General features: G+C 44.1%; 1 protein-coding gene across 2 annotated transcripts in view; it reads right to left on the bottom strand.

The window, feature by feature from the left end:
• Positions 1-1,681: 1,681 nt before the first annotated feature.
• The window catches only part of trim9 (tripartite motif containing 9), a 71,674-nt gene continuing 46,891 nt past the window's right edge, over positions 1,682-26,464 (bottom strand). Inside the window, exons 4-11 of one of the 2 annotated variants that reach the window (XM_033988871.2) lie at positions 19,716-19,826; positions 17,701-17,854; positions 16,927-17,072; positions 10,410-10,548; positions 7,921-7,959; positions 5,697-6,000; positions 4,800-4,962; positions 1,682-1,859 (exon numbers count right to left, since the gene is read on the bottom strand). In XM_033988871.2, coding sequence (XP_033844762.1) covers positions 1,782-1,859; positions 4,800-4,962; positions 5,697-6,000; positions 7,921-7,959; positions 10,410-10,548; positions 16,927-17,072; positions 17,701-17,854; positions 19,716-19,826 — 1,134 coding nt within the window. In that variant the 3' untranslated portion in view covers positions 1,682-1,781. The remainder of the gene's footprint in view (positions 1,860-4,799; positions 4,963-5,696; positions 6,001-7,920; positions 7,960-10,409; positions 10,549-16,926; positions 17,073-17,700; positions 17,855-19,715; positions 19,827-26,464) is intronic. The other variant, XM_033988873.2, reaches the window with a different exon arrangement.

Consider the following 26,464-nt stretch of genomic DNA (forward strand, 5'->3'; position numbering starts at 1 on the left):
CAACCGCTAGCATTAGCGTCTTGACAGTCATTTCTAATAGAATACAGATTGCTGGCTTTAAAGCAAACACACTGGATCATTTAAGCTGTATCTTACAAAAAGCTACACAAAAGTCAGATTTACACAGAAGAGAAGTGAACAGGGTGATGTAATTGGCTATTGCTCTTTCTGGGGGCATTTTGTCACATCTGTGGTAAAAATAATGGACGGATATATGTGACATAACATTTGTGTATCTATTTAAAACTAATAACTATGCCATATTGTTATCTAAAAGTAAAAAAGTGCCTCTAGCAGTCATAGAAATGCTTGAAATGTGTGTACAGTTTTCCAGAACATGCTGCAGTGCTTTATGTGGCTTAGTCCAATCTCTGTACACTAGAGGTGGGACAATAAATAAATAATATCGTTTATCATGATAAAAAGGATTGACAATAATCGTTTATGGCACATTTTATAGAATCGTGATAATCGTCAACAAGGATAATCACCATTGTATCACCAGAATGTGCAGAAGAAAACCTACTTATTCACAGGGGAGTGGACGGGGTGGACAAAGGGGCCTGTTGTCCCGGGGTTTAGAGGCACAGAATTGGTCTCTCTTCCTATTAATTTGTATTAGATGGGAGCCCATGTGAGACTTCTTGGCCTGGGCCTCCAAATTTTTGTTGACGGCCCTGCTCATCCAGAATATTCTCTGTTAGATCGTAGTTGTTTTTACTGATGACAAAGTGATGACAGTTATTTTGGCCATGATAATCATGACACCAAATTTCAATATTGTCCCATGGCTGCTTGTCACATGCTGTTTTTGTTGCCACAGCGACAAGCCACAGGGGCGAGCTGATGGCAATGGCAGGTGCAGGTGTAGCTCTACACCTGCACCTGCCATTGAGTTGATCTCAGAAGCTAAACATGGTCAGCCTGGTTAGTGCTCGGATGGGACACCGCTGAGAATATCAAGTGCCACAGGGGGGCAGTAGTGGCTCTAGTGCTTATTGTTGTGTCTTTAGGCAAGACACTTCAACCACACAGTCTATATGAACGTGATGCGTTTGTGAGTGTCTGGCAGATGTGACTACAACAGTATTTCACCAGCAGAGAGTAAAAAATGAATGAATAACGCACAAAACTGGAAAACGGTTTTGAGCGTTTGTTTATGTTTGTCTGTACAGAGCATTTTAGAAATTGGTTAATTCACTTCGGCCGGCCTGGGAATGCTTCGAGGTTCCACTGGAGGAACTGGAGGAAGTGTCTGGGGTGAGGGAATTCTGGGAGTCCCTGCTTAGACTGCTTTATATGTGGTTTATTCCTCCATAATTGTCTGTCTTAAAACAAAAATACTAGTTTTATATTTTTTTCTGTATTTCAGTCCATTATTTTTACCTTTCATATTCAAATATTCACAATCCTTCTGGCGCCCCCTTGTGGTTCGACTAAATGCTTACAATCTAAAATATACAAGAAAAACTATAATAATAATAATAATAATAATAATAATAATAATAATAATAATAATAATAATAATAATAATAATAATGATACACTGTGTGCTTTTAGTTAATCTGTACATTACCGTCACAACTCAATCACAATCACTACTATTTCAAATAGTCCAACCTCCCCATGATGTTTAGGCATGGCTCAGCGCAGGATAGACCCAGTTTGGTGACCTGTTTTGGGGCAGAGATGGAGGACAGAGGGGCTAGAAGCTGAAGGTTGTGGAGGGGGCAGTTCCCTATGTTTGTCCCAGGAACCTGAGGCCGATCTGGGGTACGTCTTTAGCACACAGATCCGCTGGGGTCTGGTTCTCCAGGGGTGTAGAAGTCTGGGATGGGCAGGCCAGTGTGGAGGGTCACCTGGAGAAAGAGAGAGAAAGAAAGAGGGGGAGAGAAAGGCAGGGGGAAAAGAGAGAGACACAAAGAAAGAGAGAGAAAGAGGGACACAGTTAAACTGGAAGTAAGTTGGTAATGACTTAAACGCAAGATGGATAACTTTAATGCCATACAGTGGAACATTTCAGGCAAAGCAATAACATCTCCATGGAGACAACGTAGTGGATCATCCAGCCAGAGAGTTTAAACACAGCATGTGCCACATTTCATTTGAGGTTATTTGTGACTTTTTACATTCTGTACATTCTCATTGGTTTCATAGATTAACAATGATCATTTGAACCAGCTACTGTTTGGTTGGTGGGTGAAAACTCAACCCACTGTGTAACTGCTACTACTGCAGTTCTACTGTAAAATCATTTATACAGAAAATGAAATAAACATCCAATCAGCGCACACCAAAAGCCCTGGTATATTATGTGTTGTAATATCTGTTTCAGTCTGTAGGGGGAGCTCTGGACCCATGTTTCGTCGTTGCTCTAAATATGAGGCAGAACAAACAGCATAGACAGTTCAAATCTCACTGAGACCAGAACAGAACAGAATCAAAGACCACATTGAAAATGGCTGGGTTGAATATTTCAGGACTATGAATGAATGAAAAAATAATTATTGATCTGTTATTTCTATTTATTATTTATACTATATATTTTTGCACTTTTCTGGTTCAAAGTGCTTAGCATAGTCTGTATAAAGAAATGGACTAAGTGAGTGTGACGTCACCCACAGTGTCTGACTCCAAATGAAGCTCAGTTATAGTGGCCAATTTGGAGCTGAGTTCCATATTTGGATTTCCAGCTGTATCATAGCAACCAAAGAGCCAACCTGGAGCAAGGCTGTTGAAGGTAACGCCTCTTCCTGCTCACACCACTGGTTTAGCAGTGGGTGGCCGCTTAGCAATGAACTCAATCAAAAACAGTAGCAGGAGCCACCTCGGGCAAAGAAGGTGTCTGATTTGTCTGTTATTAATGTTCATATCTTGATTTACAGACAATAGTCAAATAAAATCCCCAGGATCATGTAGAGGGTTAATATGAACATTTAAGACCAAAATGACAAGTCTGACAGCAGCAGGTACAGAGAGGGGACAGTTTTTCAATGTAAAGTGAACTGAAGCCAGAGTCGATGGAGCTGGACGTGTGCCCATGCTCACTTGGAACGCAGCGGCTAGCAGGTTAGCTATGTCCATTTATATAAACAGTCTATGCTTTAAACTCACATTTGTCTTGAAATTTTGAGTTGATCCTTTGAAGAAGCAGTGTCTAAAGATTTTAAATGGTTTGGGGTTAGAAGTGAGCCGCTATAGTTAGGAAAGAAGAATTTGAACCCACAACCTCACGCTGTGTTCAGCCCTTTAGTGAACCCCATAGAGGCTTATTAAAAGTTGGAGCAAAAATTTTGCGGACTAGAATAATTCCATTTGATCCAGTCTCATCTTTTAAGAGTTTTGAGTTGAGTCATTACGACAGTGAGTCAAACCTTCTTACATCTTCTCTGACATCTTTACAAACTGGAGTAAACATGATACAAAAAATTACTAATAATGCAACTTTTGAAGAAATATATAAGTGAAGGAGCTCATATTACACTATTTTCTGATGTTCTAATGTTGTTTCCTCATCACAAACAGACCTGGAGTTGTGTTTTGTTTCATTCACACATGTTTAACACACAAACCTGCATATTTAGGCTGAGTTCTTCTCTCAAACTGAAAACACTCTGTTCCACCTTGTGATGTCATCATGTGGTAATACAGGAAGTGCTCCACTGTGTTTTTAAACTCCACACACCTTCACTAGAATCATTTGGATCATTTCAGCCCTGGAATTTCCAGTCTCTACTGAACTAAAGGTAAAAGGAGCTGTTAATGTGAAAACTACCACTTCATGACATCACAAGGTGGAAGAGAGCATTTTGAGCTTTGAAGCTGTACACCTAGAAACAAAGGGTAACTCAAACATGTGTGAATGAAACAAAACACAACTCCAGGTCTGTTTTTGAGGAGGTAACAGCATTAGAACATGACTCACAAGTCCATTTTGTGTAATATGGGACCTATAAAAAAATTTGTTTGGGATTAAATTGGGGTTGTACCTTTGAAAATCTCTACCGAGCAATCTTATATTCTCACTTTCATTTCACACTAAATAAAAAGGATGTGTTTTCTAATAAACATGTTGAGTGCTCGTGGGCGTCCCGTTGCTTCGTCCCCAGTGTACCAGCAGGTGGAGTCCTTGTCTCTTTGCTGGAGTTTAAATGCTAAATTGACTTACAAGTGGCCTTTAGCAAACTTACATACACATATTATTTAAAGCTACGCAAAATGAAAATGAATGCTGACTCTATAATTATAACTGTGTTTAAAGGCACACTATGTAACTTTTGTGGTGGGAGGTCTGCTACCTTCTCTCCAAGGAGATGTTATTGCTTTGCCTGGAATGCTCCTCAGGATGGAGCTAAACTGAACAATCTTGCTTTGATTTAGGTGTTTTTATCCATGAGTTTCAGAATGATGATAAATAAATTGGGACTGTTGTCATAGCGATTAACCATTTAAAATAAAATATATTCTTTTGTGAGAAAAATTCCTCAGTGTTACATATAACATATAGCTGAAACACATGAATTGCCAATGTGAGTTCACCTCTCCACATATCTGACCTGTAACTTTAACTGGTGGTGTTACCTTCTTGTCACCATGGAGATACAAAAAATGTACTGTAATAATGTGGAATTTTTCAGGCAAAGCAATAAGATCTCCATGGAGACAAGGAACAGAAAAGTTTCATAGTGATCCTTTTAATGACAGTAATCTTCATGTTAGCTGCATTAACATTCCTTCTAGTTGATTCTGCTTCTATACTGATTCTGGTTATGCCCATATACTGTGTTCCAGTTATTTACCTGTACATTCCTATTGAGGCTGATGGCAGGGTAGTACGCCCCCTCCAGGCTATCGAACGCCACTGGCCCCTGCTGCTCATCGTTGATGAGGAAGATGAGGATTCTTCGAGTGAAGTCCAAGAGCACACCGATGGTAGAGCTTTTAGCGATGCCTCCGTCCGTCCTGAGAACAGACACACACCTGTACACTTAACACACAATGGAGTTAATGATCTTGCACACAAGTCACTATTTCAATCGTCGCAAATAGCTCCAGTCGCCATGGCATCTTATTCTCTATAAAACCTGCTAACCCTGAAATGTGTGGGATTCTTGTGTTAGTTTAGCAAAGTAAATGTCTTAACAGTCACAGTTTTGGTGTGGTACACAGGACACTGCAAAACGCGACAATACATCAACCAAGACAAAGTCAAAATGTGTATATTTCGTTTTCCCTCCCCCACTGTAAACACAGACTATGTTAAGAAGTGGACTAAGTGAGTGTGACGTCATCGAGGCTAGCAGTTATAGCGAAGAATTTGGAACAGAGTTCCATTTTAGGAAATCCGACCGCGAGTATCATAGCAACCGAAGAGCCAATCTGGAGCGAGGCTGTTGAAGGTAAAGCCCCTTCACTCTTGGCTGCTGACTTAACAGGGAGCGGGCGCTTAGCAACGCTATCAATCAGACCTGTTGCTAATGCTAGTGGGAGCAGTCTCGGGAAAGAAGGCAGCTGATTTGTCTGTTATTAATGTTACAGCAGTTACAGTGAGAGGGGACACAGTTTTTACATAAAAAGTGAATGGAGTCGATGGAGCCGGAAGCGTGCCCATGATCACTTCCTAGCGGCGGTGAGCAGGTTAGCTATGTCCATTCATATAGAAGTCTATGGGTCCTATATTAGCGTTCTGTCCTTACCTGTTCGTGTGAGAGTTGTTGTGCATGAACCAGGACCTGTTGTTGTCCACGTACATGGCCCAGGCCTTATCGTCCTTCCCGAGCATCACGTCTTTGAGCACGTCCCCCCGAGCGATGCCGAAGGCGGGGTCTGGGTGGTTATCATAGCGGTCCACAGTCATCTCCCAGTAGTGTACGCCCCGAGAGAACGCAGTGTTCCCCATTACCACTCGGTCGTCATAGCTACTGCAGGTCACGGTGAGGTTATCGTTGGAGAACATGATGTCGGGATGGGCGGAGGCGGGGTCAAAGGTAAACCAGGCCACTGTGGAAGAGGGGGGTTAATATGGGTTTAATGTCTGGACAATAGAAGGTGGAGGTGGTAGAGATAGAAGAGTAAGAACTATGAATGAAAATGTGGATTACTTTTAAGACTTGAGGTTGTTACACACTGTTATCTTACTGTTAACTTACACACTGCTAGCTTACTGTTAGCTTACACCCTGTTAACTTACACACTGTTATCTTACACACTGTTAACTTACACACTGTTAGCTTATTGTTAACTTGCACACTGTTAGCTTACTGTTAACTTACACAATTTTAGCTTACGGTTAACTTACATGCTGTTAGCTTACACACTGTTAGATTACACACTGTTAGCGTACACACTGTTAACTTACTGTCAACTTACACACTGTTAGCTTATTGTTAACTTAACACTGTTAGCTTACTGTTAACTTCCACACTGTTAGCTGACTGTTAGCTTACACACTGTTAGCTTCCACACTGTTAGCTGACTATCAGCTTTCACACTGTTAGCTGACTGTTAGCTTACACACTGTTAGCTGACTGTTAGCTTCCACACTGTTAGCTGACTGTTACCTTCCACACTGTTAGCTTCCACACTGTTAGCTTCCACACTGTTAGCTGACTGTTAGCTTCCACACTGTTAGCTTCCACACTGTTAGCTGACTGTTAGCTTTCACACTGTTAGCTGACTGTTAGCTTACCCACTGTTAGCTGACTGTTAGCTTCCACACTGTTAGATGACTGTTAGCTTCCACACTGTTAGATGACTGTTAGCTTCCACACTGTTAGCTGACTGTTAGCTTACCCACTGTTAGCTGACTGTTAGCTTACCCACTGTTAGCTGACTGTTAGCTTACCCACTGTTAGCTGACTGTTAGCTTCCACACTGTTAGCTGACTGTTAGCTTCCACGCTGTTAGCTGGCTGTTAGCTTCCACGCTGTTAGCTGACTGTTAGCTTCCACGCTGTTAGCTGACTGTTAGCTTCCACGCTGTTAGCTGACTGTTAGCTTCCACGCTGTTAGCTGACTGTTAGCTTCCACGCTGTTAGCTGACTGTTAGCTTCCACGCTGTTAGCTGACTGCTAGCCTCCACGCTGTTAGCTGACTGCTAGCCTCCACGCTGTTAGCTGACTGCTAGCCTCCACGCTGTTAGCTGACTGTTAGCTTCCACGCTGTTAGCTGACTGTTAGCTTCCACGCTGTTAGCTGACTGTTAGCTTCCACGCTGTTAGCTGACTGTTAGCTTCCACGCTGTTAGCTGACTGTTAGCTTCCACGCTGTTAGCTGACTGTTAGCTTCCACGCTGTTAGCTGACTGCTAGCTTCCACGCTGTTAGCTGACTGTTAGCATCCACACTGTTAGCTGACTGTTAGCTTCCGCGCTGTTAGCTGACTGTTAGCTTCCACACTGTTAGCTGACTGTTAGCTTCCACACTGTTAGCTGACTGTTAGCTTCCACACTGTTAGCTGACTGTTAGCTTCCACACTGTTAGCTGACTGTTAGCTTCCACACTGTTAGCTGACTGTTAGCTTCCACACTGTTAGCTGACTGTTAGCATCCACACTGTTAGCTGACTGTTAGCTTCCGCGCTGTTAGCTGACTGTTAGCTTCCACACTGTTAGCTGACTGTTAGCTTCCACACTGTTAGCTGACTGTTAGCTTCCACACTGTTAGCTGACTGTTAGCTTCCACACTGTTCTCTCCACTACACATGGCACAGGACATACAGCTGTTTGCATGTTGTGGGCTGCAGCCTTCACGTTTTTCACATAGACCAGCGGCTCTGCTCCGATGGTTTCATTACATGGGTTTATTTCCCAGAAGAATTTTGATTTAATAATGGACCGAAGAAGAAGAGGTGGTGTAGCCCACTAAAACAAACAAAGTGATGAGATGGAGAGGGAAAGAGGGAGGGAACGAGGGAGAAGTCGTACCTGGGCCTATAGACTGAATATCACAAGGAGCAAGTCCAGCTGAAAGAAAGAAAAAAAGGGAGGAGAGAAGGAGAGAGAGAGGGGGGGGGAGGGGAGAGAGAGGGGATGGAAGAGAGAGAGTGAGAGGGAAGAGGGAAGGAAAAGAAAAATGGAGGGATGAGAGGGAGGAGAGAAAGGAAGGGGAGGGAGGAGACAGGGAAGAGAGGGAGAGAGGGAGGGAGGAGACAGGGAATAGAGAGAGGAGAGGGAAAGGGGGAAGGAAGTAGAGAAGGAGCAGACAGAGAAGGGATTAGATGAGAGGGAGGAGAGAGGCAGAGAGAGGGAGCGGTGAGAAGAAAGAGAGAGTTAGAAGAAAGAGAGAGGGAGGGGAGAAGAGGGAGGAGAGAGGAGGAGAGAGAGAAGGGAGGAAAGAGGGAGGAGAGAGGGGGAGAAGATGAAGAGGGAGGGAGAGTGGGAGAGGAGAGATGAAGGAGAGAGAGAGTTAGGGAAAAGAGGAAGGGAGGAGAGAAAGGGAAAAAGCAAAGCAAAAGCAAAGCAGTGAAGTTTATGTTACAGACGAGGCAGAGACACAGACAGTAGTTGTGTTTCCATAGTAACAATAAGAACTTTTTATATTCACATTAACACACTTAAATGCATTGTATTTAAGATTTAGCTAAAAAATGATTACTTTTTTCCAGTTTGGCAATATTTTTTACATTCCAGATTTTACTTCCTGTTTGCAAATCATGACATCACGCCAGAGAATTTCATAACTGTTACCTAGCAACCATATAGTACTCTGCGCCAAAAAATGTACACAGAGATTATTATTTGACAAATACAAAGATAAGAAAACACATTTATTTTCTTTCAAGTGTCAGAAAATGTGTTTCTTGTGTAAATTGTGCTGAACGTCTGGACAGAATGAACCCAGTGTGATGTCATCAGTCTTCACAAACAGCTTCCTGATTGGTGTAAAACTGTATTTTACATTTACAACAGGTTAAATCTCACCAAATGAGGTCACAAATAGAGAATCCCTCAAACCTGCCATACTCACTTTAGTGAGTACTTGTAATTGTAATTGTCACATATTAGCCCTGTAACTTGTACTTTTAACTGAGAACACATTTTCAGACATGGAAACACAAACACTGCCAAAAAAAAAAAACGACTTCAAACTGAGACTTAAAAAGCCTTTTCTAAAAGTGTCTGAGACCATGAACTCAGTCCTCCGTCTCTGTGGGAGGAAACAGCGTCAGCGTTAGCACTGGATCAGAGTCTGATCCACCTACACTAAATGATCTACTTTACCAAGGTCAGGCACTTACAACTTGAATTACTCTGACTGATGTGGACAAATAGGTTGCGTTCACGGTCTAGAATTTGATGATGTCATAGTTTGAGATGGAGGGCTATGGGAGATTCATTGCCTGGGATCCAGAACACACACATCTTCAATACTTTATGAAGATGTGTGTGTCGTCACTGGTGAATCTCCCTGTATTCAGATAGCTGTGATTGACAGGTGGATTAGCCAATCAGGGACAAGCATGTTTCATCCATACTGGAAAAAAATCAAAGAATAAAAATATCACACAAGCTGAAAAACATGGCAGATTTCTCATAGGTAACGAATTAGCTCCTTCGTTTCACATATGTCACGGAAAAAAACAGATGTGACTGGACAATCACATTTGACCGGGCTTGAGACGCAGTGGAGGACACGGGACCAGACTCATATCAATTTGTATAAAAAATCCAGAGAGATTAGTCGAAGAAGATTAACTGTTTTTACAAATCCACAAACTTAAGATCCAACATGAACCTCATCATTATCTGTTTGAGATTTGCTCCACAAATGTATTCATCTTGATTTCATGTTCTTTCAGCTGACAACAATCACATAGATTTTACAGTGGGTACTTTTACTTCAGTACATTTGAGAGCAGTACCTGTACTGTACTACTCCACTACATTTCGAACTGGACTGAGAAGTAAAAGCAAATACACAAAATTACACACAAAAGTAAAAAAAAAAAGGAAATACACGAAATTTATAAGAAAAATTGAGAAGTATGTTTCATTTTGAATCAATATCACTACATTTACATTTTAACAAATGAACAACACTTGAAATACTTTTACTTAAGCAGCTTTTTTTCATGTGATACTTTTACTTGAGTAACGTTTTGCCTCTGTATCTGTACTTTACTTAAGTAAACTGAGTACTTCTTCCACCACTGGGATAGGTCCAATAATATCAGAGATATTAACCATAAACCAGGTCAACAAATCTGCAGTCTGCAGACAGTTAAACAGAATCCTGACCTTTGACCTCCAGCCCTGTTTAAACTAAAGGGATTCTACAGTGTTGTGATGTCACATGAACGCAACCTATTACTATGACTCTATATTAAACTACTGGTACATGCGATAGATTTAATAAGCTCAATAGGACACAGCATGCTCTCTAGCCCCCCCTGGTGGTCTGAACCCGCCTGTACCTTCTGAGGTGTGCATGAGTAAGGTCTTGCTGTACTGTCCCACTCCGCTGCTGTTGAAGGCTTTCACTCTGGACTTGTAGGTGCTGTTGAAGTGAAGTCCATCCACTGTGCAGATGGTCTCTGGGCCAACGTACACCTCCTAAACACACAAACACAAAAACAGATTCAAAATCTGCTCACTTAAATGGACTGGATGGAAGCTTTAGGTTTTAAAGTCCATAAACATGGCCAAACGTGGTCCGCAGATACACGGCAAACACACTCACATCAAATACAGCTGCAGCTTGATTTAATCTTAAATAAAGATTAAATCTTAAATAAAGATGTAATCTTAAAGATTTAATCTGGACACCTTGTTTGATATAATTTGGTGTTTTGGTTCTCACGATGATCAACTAATCAGAAAACAGAATGGAGATGTTTTGTTTTAATTAAACAAGAGAGAAATGTGAGAAAATGTTAATGCCTGTCTGAGAAGTGTATAAATTGTGTGGTGCGGGGTTTTACAGCCTTAAAACATATATAATAATGGTAAAAAGCTGACTACTTCGCGGATTTCGCCTATTGCAGGTTATTTTTAATTTATTTGTAACAAGGGGCCACTGTAGTCTGTTATTAATGTTCATATGTTTATTTACAGACACAAGAGTGAAATAAAAACCCCGGGATCATGTAGAGGGTTAATACAAACATTTAAGACCAAAATGAGTCTGACAGCAGCAGTTTTCAATGTAAAGTGAATTAGAGCCAGAATCGTGTCCATGCACACTCCCTGATCAGAACGCGGCGGCTAGCAGGTTAGCCATACATCCATACATCCATACATCCATACATACACACATACACACCCACACACACATACACACCCACCCCCCAGCATTAGCATTAGGCTAAAGGTAGCATTAGGCTAAAAAGAGGGCGTCTCAAACTGTGCCCCCCCCCCCACACACACACACACACACACACACACAAGGTTAATGGTAGCATTAAGCCAGTGGTTCTTAACCTGGGTTCGATCGAACCCTAGGGGTTCGGTGAGTCAGTCTCAGGGGTTCGGCGGAGGTCAAGACACGCACCCGACTCATATGATTCGCGGACTGTGAGCGTCTCCAGACGTTGGCCGTGCCCCAATTCGACAAATGCAGCCTTTGATGTGCCTATCGAAGTACCTGCCCAACTTAAATGAGCCGTTCGAACGGCATAAAAACATAAAATGCAAAGGCAACAGCAGAAGTCACTGATTTGCAGTAAATATTCATTATTATTGTAGTGTGATGGGAATGAGGTGATAGGTGTGTGTTAAAATGTTAAAAATAATAAAAAGCATAAATACAATAAGTTCATTATTGGAATACATAAGGTTAAAAATTAAAATAATTTCAGTGTGGTAGAATTAAAAAAGGTCATGTCTTTGTGATAAGGTATGTATGTAATTTGTTGTGAGTTCATGCACTGTATTGGTTTTATTCTTTGTACACAGTGATGTTAATGCACGCTTCATTTTGTGCACCAGTAAAACATACTTATGTGTTGAACTTGAAAAAAATCATATTTTATTTTTCAATAAAGAAGGGTTCAGTGAATGTGCATATGAAGGTGGGGGTTCACCTCCAACAAGGTTAAGAACCACTGCATTAGGCTAAAGAGAGGGTATCTCAAACTGTGCCCCATACACACACAGGTCTAAAGGTAGCATTTGGCTAAAAGTAGCATGTGGCTAAAGGGACGGTGTTTCAAACTGTGGTGTAGGGACTCCTAGTGGTACAGTTTAGTTTGTTTTATTCCTGGTTTAGCTTTGGATGGGGTATAGCATTGTCCTGATTAAGCACCAGCTTTGATTAGCCTTGGTTTTGTGCTGGTTTAGTTGTAGATTAGTCTTCTTGTAGTCCTGGTTTAAACCTGTTGTAGTCCTGGTTTAGTCCAGGTTTAGTCCAGGTTTAGTCCAGGTTTAGTCCAGGTTTAGTCCTGGTTTAGTCCTGGTTTAGTCCTGGTTTAGTCCTGGTTTAGTCCAGGTTTAGTCCAGGTTTAGTCCAGGTTTAGTCCAGGTTTAGTCCAGGTTTAATCATCTGGCTCATTTACTTCTGACTGGTGTAGCTCTTTAAATCCTAACACAGCCCTAGTTCAGGTCCTTAGTTAGTTTAGTTAGTTAGTTTGTTTATTCAGACACACACAGAAAAATAAATAAAACATTGTCACAGTCACATACATAGAATTTGTTCATTGTGACTGAAAGGCATAGGCTGAAGCTAAGCTTATTTATGCCTGCCTTTATGTCCTGATTCAAGTCCAGGTTCAGTCCAACTTTAGTCCTTTGCTATTTTGCCATCCTTAGCTTGTGTTAATCCCAGTTTTGATGTGGTCTGTTTCCAAGTGTGAGTCATACTAACAATACTGAGAGATTGAGTTGAAGATGTTCTATAGTGGTACTTAATGTAAAATGGTTGTCAGGAGTAACAGACTAAAGAGATGATAAAAAGTAAAATGATGGATCCTGGCTGGTGTTTGCATGTGTTGGTCAGACCTGTGATGTGATCCACATGTACGAGTGCTTTTACGCTCTCTCAGTCTAATAATAAAGTTGAGTGGGTGGATTCCTACTCAACTCTCCACAAACTCACTACATCCACTGGCAAATATCAAACAGATGTGGCAACATGATAGACACAAGCTGCAGATGTGGATTCATTTACGATTGGCTGGTTTGGGCCATGCCCTGTGTGTGTGTGTGTGTGTGTGTGTGTGTGTGTGTGTGTGTGTGTGGGGCAAAGTTTGAGATGCCCTCTCTTTAGCCTAATGCTACCTTTAGCCTGATGCTACCTTTAGCCCTGTGTGTGTGTGTATGGAGCACAGCTTGGCCTCGGTTCATCACTAATTAGCAGTTGTCCATTGTGCTGTGAATGAGGCCTGTGGTGTTAAGCTGTTATTATCACAGAAATGAGAGAGGACAAAAGCAGAAGGGAAACATGGAAATCCCACTGACTGACATCGCAGATTGTGACATAAACTACAGAAATAAAAGATAAATTATTATTATTATCTATTTATTTCTGCTGTAAACAATGTTAAAGTGCATAGGGCAGGGTTTCACATATTTCTGATCATTGGTTTGGTGGGATAGTTCCTGTGGTGGGATATTTACTATTACAGCTTTACATCAGTTAAGTGGCAGTTTGTGGAAAAACAAAGTTGAGAAGAAAATTGCAAAAATACAGGATGTAGAGGTGAGTTTCCTCCAGAATCCCTCTACCTGAGCTGTTAATTGTGATGTGACTTCTGGGTCTAAGGCATTTTTTCTCAACTGAGTTATGCCACGAAACAGCCACTTTGAGATGCTTTGAGATGTGACTATGCTAGCAAATCAGGTTAAGGGTTAAGTTTAGGAACAGGTTAACTAAGCAGATCTTGGCAGAACTGTGTTGGGAGGAAAAAATGACACAGGTAGCATTGTGGCCTTAGAAAAAAGACATATGCGGAGTTTGCATGTTCTCCCTGTGTCTGGGTGGGTTTCTTCCGGGCACTCTGGTTTCCGCCATCAACCGAAAACATGCACCAATCCTCCAGCTAAGGGAGTTCTGACCAAGACTAGCAACAAGGTGACAGAGATGGTTTAACCTTAACCCTTATTAAAAAAAAAAAAAATCTAAACTAGAAATCTGCTGTAAAGTCGCAGTTGGCCATCTGCATTTAACAAAATAAAATAGATGTGATCTATTTGTTTATAACATAGTTTTTTCCCTGAATTTCCTTGTTTGACATAAAATATAAAGCCAAACACAGCCACAGCCCCACAGTCTCCTGTATATGTGCACATGAGGACAGCAGGTGCAGGGGGGACTTTCTCTGCCCATTTAAACCTGTGGGTCAGATTTCTCTGCTCTTTGTGACTGCTCCATTGTGTCCGAGGTTTAAGTAGCAGCAGTGACAAAGAGTGGGGCCTATATCCAGAACAGAGGAGGCGGAGGTGGGGTGGATTTCATAGAGTGACTCTGAACAGCCTTTGATGGAACAGCTGCCTTCCACATGGACAATGTAACTAAATACATGTGCGGAAAGTATGTAATCACAATACTTGAGTAACTGTATTCTGGTACAGGTGATCTTTCATTTGCTGGTATTCAGAATACTAAAATTGGTACTATCCTAGGACTAAACCAGGACTAAACTAGGGACTGAACCAGGACTAAATGAGGACTAGAAGAGGACCCAAAAAAAGTCTACCTCAGGACTAAACTGAGCTCAAATCAAGACCAAACCAGGACCAAGTGTGAATGTACCCTCAGAATACTAGTACAGTTACTTTTTTTAAAAATCAAAGGAATGCATTACAGTACTTGATTATGCAAACTAGGCTATAAACTACCTGATATAACTGAGAAACAAAGAAAACACACCTCTTATGGTATGGACATTTTCTCTTACCCACATGCAAACATCTACAACAGGAGCACATGCAAACATCTCCAACAGGAGCACATGCAAACATCTACAACAGGAGCACATGCAAACATCTCCAACAGGAGCACATGCAAACATCTACAACAGAGAGCGCATGCAAACATCTCCAACAGGAGCACATGCAAACATCTACAACAGAGAGCGCATGCAAACATCTCCAACAGGAGCACATGCAAACATCTACAACAGGAGCACATGCAAACATCTCCAACAGGGAGCACATGCAAACATCTACAACAGGAGCACATGCAAACATCTACAACAGGAGCACATGCAAACATCTCCAACAGGGAGCACATGCAAACATCTACAACAGAGAGAGCATGCAAACATCTACAACAGGAGCACACGCAAACATCTACAACAGAGAGAGCATGCAAACATCTACAACAGGAGCACACGCAAACATCTACAACAGGTACGCTGCAATTACAGTGGAAAGGCTCTCTACAACACGTGGAAAAGACAATGCAATTAATATTTCTGTTGTTCTTAAATGAATTAAAGATTTTGATTTTTGAATTCTCTAAACATAACCTAACTGTGCCCCTGATATGGTATATACTGTACATCCTGATGCCATATATAAACTGCCCCCTGATACAGGGTAAACATGGTCACATCAGATCTCTCTTACTGATACTGATAACACTATTCCTAATCACAAAAACACTGGTGGAGCGGAACCAAGTACAAGGCCTTAAAACAGAGGGACCAAGTACAGGGTCTTAAAACAGAGGGACCAAGTACAGGGTCTTAAAACAGAGGGACCAAGTACAAGGCCTTAAAACAGAGGGACCAAGTACAGGGTCTTAAAACAGAGGGACCAAGTACAAGGCCTTAAAACAGAGGGACCAAGTACAGGGTCTTAAAACAGAGGGACCAAGTACAAGGCCTTAAAACAGAGGGACCAAGTACAGGGTCTTAAAACAGAGGGACCAAGTACAGGGTCTTAAAACAGAGGGACCAAGTACAGGGTCTTAAAACAGAGGGACCAAGTACAGGGTCTTAAAACAGAGGGACCAAGTACAGGGTCTTAAAACAGAGGGACCAAGTACAGGGTCTTAAAACAGAGGGACCAAGTACAGGGTCTTAAAACAGAGGGACCAAGTACAGGGTCTTAAAACAGAGGGACCAAGTACAGGGTCTTAAAACAGAGGGACCAAGTACAGGGTCATAAAACAGAGGGACCAAGTACAGGGCCTTAAAACAGAGGGACCAAGTACAGGGTCTTAAAACAGAGGGACCAAGTACAAGGCCTTAAAACAGAGGGACCAAGTACAGGGTCTTAAAACAGAGGGACCAAGTACAAGGCCTTAAAACAGAGGGACCAAGTACAGGGTCTTAAAACAGAGGGACCAAGTACAAGGCCTTAAAACAGAGGGACCAAGTACAGGGTCTTAAAACAGAGGGACCAAGTACAGGGTCTTAAAACAGAGGGACCAAGTACAGGGTCTTAAAACAGAGGGACCAAGTACAGGGTCTTAAAACAGAGGGACCAAGTACAGGGTCTTAAAACAGAGGGACCAAGTACAGGGTCTTAAAACAGAGGGACCAAGTACAGGGTCTTAAAACAGAGGGACCAAGTACAGGGCCTTAAAACAGAGGGACCAAGTACAGGGTCTTAAAACAGAGGGACCAAGTACAAGGCCTTAAAACAGAGGGACCAAGTACAGGGTCTTAAAACAGAGGGACCAAGTACAAGGCCTTAAAACAGAGGGACCAAGTACAGGGTCTTAAAACAGAGGGACCAAGTACAGGGTCTTAAAACAGAGGGACCAAGTACAGGGTCTTAAAACAGAGGGACCAAGTACAGGGTCTTAAAACAGAGGGACCAAGTACAGGGTCTTAAAACAGAGGGACCAAGTACAAGGCCTTAAAACAGAGGGACCAAGTACAGGGTCTTAAAACAGAGGAACCAAGTACAGGGCCTTAAAACATGGACCAAGTACAGTATTTTTACTTACAAAAAATATGAATCTTTTTCCTCTGCATTAAGGCCAGACACTTAATCAAATCCAGTCATTTAAATGTTCTAGTATTGTGTTTTTTGTGGCATTACCCTGAATGGTCCTCCACTGCCATCGTCCAGCTCCAGGATATATCCCTCCACGGCAACCGTTGATAGAGGAGGCTGTTTCCACGACAACGTAGCGCTGTTGTTCTGAGTGCAGCATTCCTCCAGCTGCAGCATTGGGGCCGCGGGTACTAAAGGGGAGAGGGAGGTCAGATATATGGGTATTTATAGGCTAGCTATATACACCCTACTGTTCAAATGAGACTCTTACATATGGGTAAAGAGAGGTTAAACACATTTACAGGGACTAAAGGGAAGAGGGAGTTTAGTGGTCACTGTAATGCTGACAATAACGAAGGATTTGTGGAGGATGAAGTGGTTTATAATCAGATGCAAACAGTGTACTATGGCAAAAACTATCTTCATTTGAGGGTATAGTTTAACAACAGAAACACCACAAATGCAATAAATGATAGACAGGCTTAATGCCTATTTAATGAGTTTTTGTTATGTTTACCTACACTATGCACTGTGGTCACTTTTCGGATCCAAGAATGAGGGAACAAAATTAACCTAGTGACAGGCACGTCAACAGAAACTTGGGGAAACCAAATGGGCCCCCGCTAATACTGTATAAACTAATAAGAAAAGGGTTCAGTTCCCGGGACGACAGACCCCTTTGTCCCCTCTGTCAACTCCCCTCTGCCTGTTGGTATGAACCCTTTTGTGTTTTGTGAGTTTGAGACAAGCAGGTGGCGGACCCTCCATGAAAAAAGTGACATAATACACCTTTACCTACCATCCGTGTTGTGGTCCTACCTTTCATCTGCACAAAGTCCAGCTGGTGTATGGTCTGCAGTAGAGGCCCACTGTCCAGAGTCAGGTCAAAGTCACTGCTCATTCTGGGGGTGAGGGTCCCTTTACCCCACTGCCCCTCTGTCATGTGAACCCGACGAATCAGAGCGTCTGAAATCTGAAACACAACATAAAGACTCATCAATGTGTAGCAATGGAAAACCATGACTACTACGTACAGAGCAGTGGGTGTGTATGGGGGGTAGGGGAAACAAGAGATGACGTCTTCAGTATGGGAGAGTAAAAATGACATAACATGCATGGAAATGTGAAGGAGACGGGGAGGTCATTATAATATGGTTAAAAGTCTGATTATGTTTCTTGTTTATTTCCATGATTATGTACACTGTAGATTTTCACTGAAGCATCAAAGTTATGAATGGCACATGTGAATGTAGTAAACAAAAATAAAATCCAAATAACTCCAAACTTTTCTTTTGATTTTTACAAATATCCACCCTTTGCTTTGAACTCTGGTTTGTACTTTTGTCATTTCCTGACCCTGATGTAGTAACTGTGAAGTGAAAACCATTTCATAAGAAGTCATTATAAAGCTCAGTGAGTATGTTTACTTGTGCACGAGTATCCCAGTTATGATCGGGTTTTTTGAGTTTCCTGGTTTTGTGTGTGTCCATGTTAACACAGTATTCTGGAAGAGCCAGTATTCTGTTACTAAGAAACCAGGATACCATCACTGGAATATTTTGGTAGTATCCAGGACACTGTGGCATGTACATGCAGTATCCTGATTTCACACACTGGTGCTGTACTGAGTGGACTGAAGAAACAAACTGCTATGTTTCAGGTGACATCACAGCATTCTATAGGCCAATATTATTTAACACAGATGGGGACAGATAAAATTCATATTGTTAAAATGCAAAATTATGTTGTTATACAATGAGTTCTTGGGTTTAGTCAGTAATAGAAATGGTTCAACATTTGTGAAATTATCTTTTGGATATTTCATGGTAAAGTACAATGTAATGAATATGGGACTCTGGGACTATGACATCATCACAACAGAATCTGAAAACCTCCAAGTTTTTGGGAAACTTACTCCTCCCAAACCAACTCAAACCTCTACCAGAATACAACAAGCTTGTAACATCTTTTAGCAAAGTTACCAAATTGTTTAGCTCCAAGCCATATCTGTGCCATAGTTGCCATAGCGACCCCTTTAAATATTCAAGATACTCTGATTGTGCTTATATACAAGGAGATGAGATTCACACATAACTGTCATAACCAGAATACTGTCATAACCGGAACACGGCTCATAACCGGGATATGGATCATAACCGGGATACCACTCATAAACGGGATACTGCAAATAACCGGGATACAGATCAGAACCGGAAAAAGGCTCATAACAAGGATAAGGCTCATAACAGGGATCAGACTCATAACCGGATTATGGCTGATAACTGGGATACGGCTCATAACCTGATTATGGCTGATAACAGGGATACGGCTCATAACCGGTGATATGGCTCATAACTGTGATACGGATCATAGCCGGGATACGGCTCATAACCGTGATACGGATCATAACCGGAATACGGCTCATAATCGGGATATGGCTCATAACCGGGATATGGCTCATAACCGGGATACGGCTCATAACCGAGATACTCAAGTACATGTAAACACACTCAATGAGAGAAGGCTAACGGTCTGCAGTGCTGTCCTCAAAGAAAAGGGAGGAGACTCTGAGGATTTGATCATGAAATATAATCAATATTTGCTACGTAATTCCATATATCTTACTTCATATATTTGATGTCTCTTGTGTGTATATAAAATGTAGAAAGTAGTCAAAATAAATTAAAACACGTTGAAAATGAAGGCGTGTCCAAATTTTTGGCTGTGTAGTCAGCGCTATGACCTCACCAAACCTAGGCCAATGTTTATGACCAGCTGGTTTTATTTATATGTATTTAAAATCAGAATCAGTATAAACGAATATTGTTTTTGACCTGTAAGAATCCGCTGGGGTCGTTCTCCTTGATGACCTCGAGGCAGTACTCCATCAGGCCTGTAGTCTGCCTCAGCTTCACCGTACAGTGAGAGATCTGATCCCGCACAACCTAGAAACGAAAAAATAAACACACAAGCTTCAGTATGAGCTATAGAATATACTTATACTTATAGAGGCTCAACCACTGGATCGGAGAAACTGTAGCTCAGTTGGTTTGTCAGGAGTGTTTTTCAGGAGTGTTTGTCCACTGATCTGAAGGTTGGCAGTTTGAATCCCACTTTGGACATAAACTATATTATTTTTGTGGTAGGTTGGTGGTGTGATTCCAGCTCCCACAGATGAATACTGTCATTGTGTCCTTGGGCAAGACCTTACACTGTATATATAAATGGACATAGCTAACCTGCTAGCCACCGTATTCCAAACAGGAAGTGCTTGTGGGCGCAACTTCAGGCTCCGGGGACTCTGAGTCCATTTTACACTGAAAAACTGCATCCCCTCTCTCTGTAACTGCTGCTGTCAAACTTATCATTTTGGTCTTAAATGTTATTAACCCGCTCTACATGATCCTGGGTTATTTATTTCACTATTGTGTCTGTAAATCAAGAATATGAACATTAACAGACAAATCCGGTGCCTTCTTTCCTAGAGCATGCTCCAGCTAGCGTTAGCGACAGGTTTGATTGACAGCATTGTTAAGCATTACGGGTGTTACCTTCAAATGCCTCACTCCAGATTGGCTCTTTGGTTGCTATGACACTCACGGTCAGAATTCCTGGTATGGAACTTCATATGGAGCTCTGAATTGGCTGCTATAACCTCTAGCCTCGATGAGCTTCATTTGACTGGAGCTCAACACTGTGGTGACGTCACTTAGGCTGCTTTTTGAAAGTCTCTGGAGCAGACCGTCGTCCAGGGTCTCTGAGGACACTTGTCAGGAGCCGTGAGTGTATTGACAGCTAGACTATGAGCTCTTTTAACCAGGGAAGGTTTATTTCTCCTGCACGTTGTTGCCAACGAAAATAAAAACAATAAATCATATTCCTTTTGTCCCAAACACAGAGCTAACCCGGATCACTGAGCGGCACAGCTATTACAAGTGGAGTCTGATTAATGACCGAGAGAGAGAAAGCGCTGAGTAAAGATGGAGAGAGAGTGAGAGAGAAAGGGCTGAGTAGAGATGGAGAGAGAGAGAGAAAGGGCTGAGTAGAGATGGAGAGAGAGAGAGAGAGAGAAAGGGCTGAGTAGAGATGGAGAGAGAGAGAGAGGGAGAGAGAGAAAGGGCTGAGTAGAGATGGAGAGAGAGTGAGAGAGAAAGGGCTGAGTAGAGATGGAGAGAGAGAGAGAAAGGGCTGAGTAGAGATGGAGAGAGAGAGAGAGAGAGAAAGGGCTGAGTAGAGATGGAGAGAGAGAGAGAGGGAGAGAGAGAAAGGGCTGAGTAGAGATGGTGAGAGAGAGAGAGAGAAAGGGCTGAGTAAAGATGGTGAGAGAGAGAGAGAGAGAGAGAGAAAAGGCTGAGTAGAGAAAGAGAGAGAGAGAAAGGGCTGAGTAGAGACAGAGAGAGAGAGAGGGCTGTGTAGAGAGGGTGAGAGAGAGAGAGAAAGGGCTGAGTAGAGATGGTGAGAGAGAGAGAGAGGGCTGTGTAGAGAGGGTGAGAGAGAGAGAAAGGGCTGAGTAGAGATGGTGAGAGAGAGAGAGAGGGCTGTGTAGAGAGGGTGAGAGAGAGAGAGAAAGGGCTGAGTAGAGATGGTGAGAGAGAGAGAGAGGGCTGTGTAGAGAGGGTGAGAGAGAGAGAGAAAGGGCTGAGTAGAGATGGTGAGAGAGAGAGAGGGCTGTGTAGAGAGGGTGAGAGAGAAAGAGAGAAAGGGCTGTGTAGAGATGGACTTTTTTAACTTTAACAATACATTTATTTTGTTTCACTTATCAGTGAGTCAGAAAATATTAAAAACAACCAACACAATCACACATCCATGTTCCAGCCCCTCCTACAGGTGCAGTACTAACTGCCCCTCCCTCACTGAACACAGCGCCCTCCTCACTGTCCACACCGCCTCAAAATCCTCCACCTGCCCCACCAGTTTACTGTACGTAAACTCAACTTTGAGCCGTGCCCCCACCAGTCTCTTTAACAGGAGCTCCAGGTCTGTGCAGCCTGAGCCGACCATGTGGCTCCTCCGGGTGAGCCACACGCTCATCTTAGCCTGGCCTAGGATAAAGTTTATTAAAACAACAGTTTTATGATTGGCCACAGAAAACTTGGGTCCAAACAGAGTTCCCGGGTGAGTGTTTGTCCCAGAGTCTGCAACCAGCGTCCCACGAGACTGAGGAGGGGGACCAGCCGAGGGCAAGACAACCACAGATGTTCGAGTGTCTCTTCTTCTTGGCAGAAGGCACAGTGTCTGTCTGATCTTGGGTCAAAGTGAGCCACATGTCTGTTTGTAGCCACGGCCCCATGCACCACCCGCCACTGAAGATCCGCACAGCGTTTCTCCACAGGAGGGTGGTACAGGGACCTCCAGCAGCCTCGTGGAGAAGAACCTGGGGCCAACACACCTGACCACCTGGACTCTGGGACACCGAACAGCTCGGCTCTGTGGAGGACTTTGATGCATAGAATATGGAGGTCCTTCTTCTTTACTGCAGACATCACTGGAAGGACAGGGGAGTCAAACGATAGCAAGCCTCCGTTGTTGTTCTGTGGTCCTCCAGCGGCCCGCACATACAGTGAAGGAAAGGGTCCTGTCTGGACAGGTGGAGATTGTCCATAGAGCCCCAGTATCTCTCTGAAGTGCACAGGGAGTCCATGCTGCACCTCCCACAGCAGCTTCTGCAGCACCTGTTCAGACCTCACCCCGGTCTCCCGGCTCAGCTGGGCTGCACTCTTCCAGCCTCGCTCAATCCTCAAGTTCATCAGCTTGGTGATCCCTGCAGCCACAAATGCCTGTCTCATGTGGGTAGAGTCCAGCAGGCTACTCTTCAACACAGGGTTAAAAAAAGTGGCTCTTGCCCCGCGCGTCCATATGGCTCCTCCTTGGAGCACTCCAGCACCGAGCTCCAGGCCTTCAGCACAGACTGGTAAAACCTTGATGTCTCCGACAAGTCCGCTGCCTTCAGGTCCAAAATAAAAAGGTGCTTATCATAACACAGTCCTCCCACTCGGCGCAGCAGGACAGCTGCCGTCTCTGTCCACAGTTGTTGGGGCCCATAGAGGAAACGTTTGGCTGTTCACAGACGGAGTGCCGCCAGTCTACTGGAGATGTCCACTAATCCCTGTCCTCCCTCCTCCACAGGTAAGTACAGCACCGCAGTCTTCAGCCAGTGATAGCCACCCCAGAAAAAGTCCACCAACCTCTTCTGAATATCTGCCACCACAGAGTCTGGAGGCTGTAAGATGGTAAAGCGGTGCCACAGACAGGAGGCAGCCAAGACGTTGGCAACCAGAGCTCTCCCCCTGTAAGACAGCTGGGGCTGGACCCAGGCCCATCGAGACAATCAGACACTCACCTTTTCCACAAGACCATCCCAGTTCTTTGTCTGAAACTGCTGGCTCCCCAGAAACACGCCCAGACACTTGAACCCCTCAATGCTCCACTGCAGCCCCCCGGGAAGGACGGGCCTTGCCTGGTGCTCCCATTGTCCCAGGAGGTAGCCCTCAGACTTTGACCAGTTTACCTGTGCGGATGAAGCACGCTCATAGAGGGACAGACTTTGCTGCACTGTCCCCACGTCCTCCCGCCCTGAGATGATCACAGTGATGTCATCTGCATAGGCTGACAGGCAGAGGGGCTGTGAGGCCTGCTCCAGTCTGAGGCCCCTCAATCCTCTGCCGAGCTTCCGGAGCAGTGGCTCTATGGCCAGAACATAGAGCATCCCTGACAGAGGACAACCCTGCCTGATGCCCCTCCTCACCTCCACCGGCTGGCTGAGTCCTCCCCCCACCCTTAAAAACACTGTGGCTCCTTCATACAGCGTTTCCATCCAGCTAATGAACTTTCTGGGAAACCCAAACGCACCCATAGTCTTGAACGGATAGTTATGGTCTACCCGATCAAATGCCTTCTCCTGGTCGATTGACAGGAGACCGACGTTCAAGTTCTTTGTTTTTCCAATGTCTATAATGTCCCGGATGAGAAAAATATTGTCCATAATAGTCCGTCCAGGGATGCAGTATGTCTGTGTTGGTGAGATTATACTGTCCAAGCACTCCTTTAGTCTGTTGGAGAAGACTTTAGCGATTATTTTATAGTCTGTACAGAGCAGGGAGACTGGCCTCCAGTTTTTCAGCAGAGTCAGGTTGCCCTTCTTGGGCAACAGTGCCAGGACCGCTCTAGTGCAGCTGCGTGGAAGCCGGCCCAAATCCAGCGCTGAAGTGAAGACGGCATGTACATCTTCCCCCAGCACTGACCAGAACCTCTTGTAGAACTCTGGAGGCAGCCCATCGATCCCAGGGGCTTGGCCACCACTGAGCTGCTGCACTGCAGAGTTCATCTCCTCCTGAGTAACCGGAGAGGACAGAGCTGCTGCCTCAGAGTCCTCCAGCTCAGGCAACCCCTCCACCATCTGCTCCTGACTCCCCTCGTCACATTCACTGGCCCCAAACAGTTTACTGTAGAAGGTAAGTGATGGGTCAGTGATGGGTCAGAAGTGACCTCCCCGTTGGCCAATTTGAGGTGCATTAGATTATTTGACACACTGCTTTTCTTTTCTAAATTGAAAAAGTAGCGAGTGGGTGCGTCGATTTCATACAGTCTAATAACCTTCGCCTTGACTAGCGCCCCCTTTGCTCTCTCACTCATAAAGGACCTAAGAGCACCCTTCCTGTTTGCCCACGCGCCTCTGCTCCCTGTTCCCCTGATCAGTCCCTCCTCTATGAGGGCTGCTTCCCTCTCCAACTGCTCCAGCTCTTCCCTCTCTGAACGATGTGAATGTGACATGTACTGTTGGACAAATAGTTTGATTTGGATCTTCCCCACCTCCCACCACTTGAGCATGTTCTCAAAGTCTGCCTTCCTGCACCTCCACTGTCCCCAGAACTCCCTGAAGGCCTGGATGAACCCCCTGTCCTGCAGAAGTCTTACATTCAGGCGCCAGTAGGGGCAGCGTGGAGCACATGCTGGTAGAGTGCACTCCATTGTGGCCAAGTGGTGATCTGAAAAACCAAAATATATTATTTGGGCTCTTTTGAGATGGGTCTTGTGCGATTGGTTGATTCTGTCCAGACGAGCTGCGCTCACACTGCCCCCACTGGCGCGGACACATGTGTACTGGCGTCCCATAGGGTGGCACTAGATGTTTATGAACACAAAGTGTCTATCCTTAATAGTCCCCTGCACCACCTGCAGCCTGCCTCCCTCTACTTCCAGGTGAGTGGCATTACCCAGCCTCACCCGCTCAGACACCAGCACTGCTACTCCAGCTCTCACATTAGTCCCATGGCTCATAAAAATCAGCCCTGACCAAACCCTGCTCCAGTCTGTCTCATTGTATCCTGTGCTGTGTGTCTCCTGTAGGAATAACACATCAATATGTTTAAGTTTAACCATTTCAACAACCGCTGCTTGCCTTTCTCTGTCCCTTCCCCCATTAATGTTCAGGGATCCTATTTTGAAGCTCTCCATAGGAAAATAGAAAGGAAAATAGAAAACAGTAATTAGATACAAGCTGAGAAAAAAGCACCACTGTGCACCTCCCATTATTTCAGTTTACTGGTCCCTGCTCCTTTCCGGCCCTTACTGAGCTTTGCTAAAAGCTTTGCCAGTCTATACCTTTTCTTTTGACTTAACTGTTTGATACCAACCTGCCTTTTCAATTTCCTGACTGAGTTGATGAAGCCATCAACATCGGGGAAGAAGTCTTGTACATTAACTGCTTTGTTTCCATAAGTGACATCCAGGAACTCATTAATATCTTTAATAGAGTAAGGAGCAGGTTCATCTGGCCACGCCTCCTGAGACATATCTGAGAACTGTGACAGTGTGTCCTCCTCATCCCTGTCCTCTCCGTCCTCACACTGCTCACTGTCCTCTCCCGCTACGTCCCTGTCCTCTGCGCCCCTGTCCTCTGCGCCCCCGTCCTCTGCGCCCCCGTCCTCTGCGCCCCCGTCCTCTGCGCCCCCGTCCTCTGCGCCCCTGTCCTCTGCGCCCCTGTCCTCTGCACTCTCAGTGTTCTGTGACGGGGCTGGGGCAGTGGTTACACTTTCTCGCAGTATGTCCGTCTCCTCCTGCTGTGGCTCACTCTGCATCTCTGCCTCAGTCTGATCATCTGTTTCTCTGGAGGGCCCTGGTTGCTCCTGCTCTTCCTCCGGAGTGTCACCGGGTGTATGGGCTCTCGGTGCGCCCGCGTTCCGCTCGGCCTCCCCGCCCCGTGGCTCTCGGTGGGGACATGACGCTTGTGCCCTACATCTCCACACTCAAAACACTTCATACTCCCTGAGCTCACATATAAAGTGTAGTGTCTGTTTTCAAACTTAACAGCAAAAGACTCAAGTGCACCGCTCGGATCATTCAAATACATGAAGCACTGGCGTCTGAGCAACTGTACGTGCTGCAGACGGGCGTCTTTACAGCCCAGACGCACCGGCCTTAAACCACTGGATATTTTACCAAAGCGCACCAGCTCCCTCTCAATGCACTCATTAGATATGACCGGTGGTGCACCGGACACCATCACCCTCACAGACGGCACAGTGGAGACACCGACACAAACTCGTTCTCCAGCACCAGTCCACTCTCTACGGCGTCATGAACG

The sequence above is a fragment of the Periophthalmus magnuspinnatus genome, chromosome 22 (assembly GCF_009829125.3).
Source record: "Periophthalmus magnuspinnatus isolate fPerMag1 chromosome 22, fPerMag1.2.pri, whole genome shotgun sequence".
Taxonomy (NCBI): domain Eukaryota; kingdom Metazoa; phylum Chordata; class Actinopteri; order Gobiiformes; family Gobiidae; genus Periophthalmus; species Periophthalmus magnuspinnatus.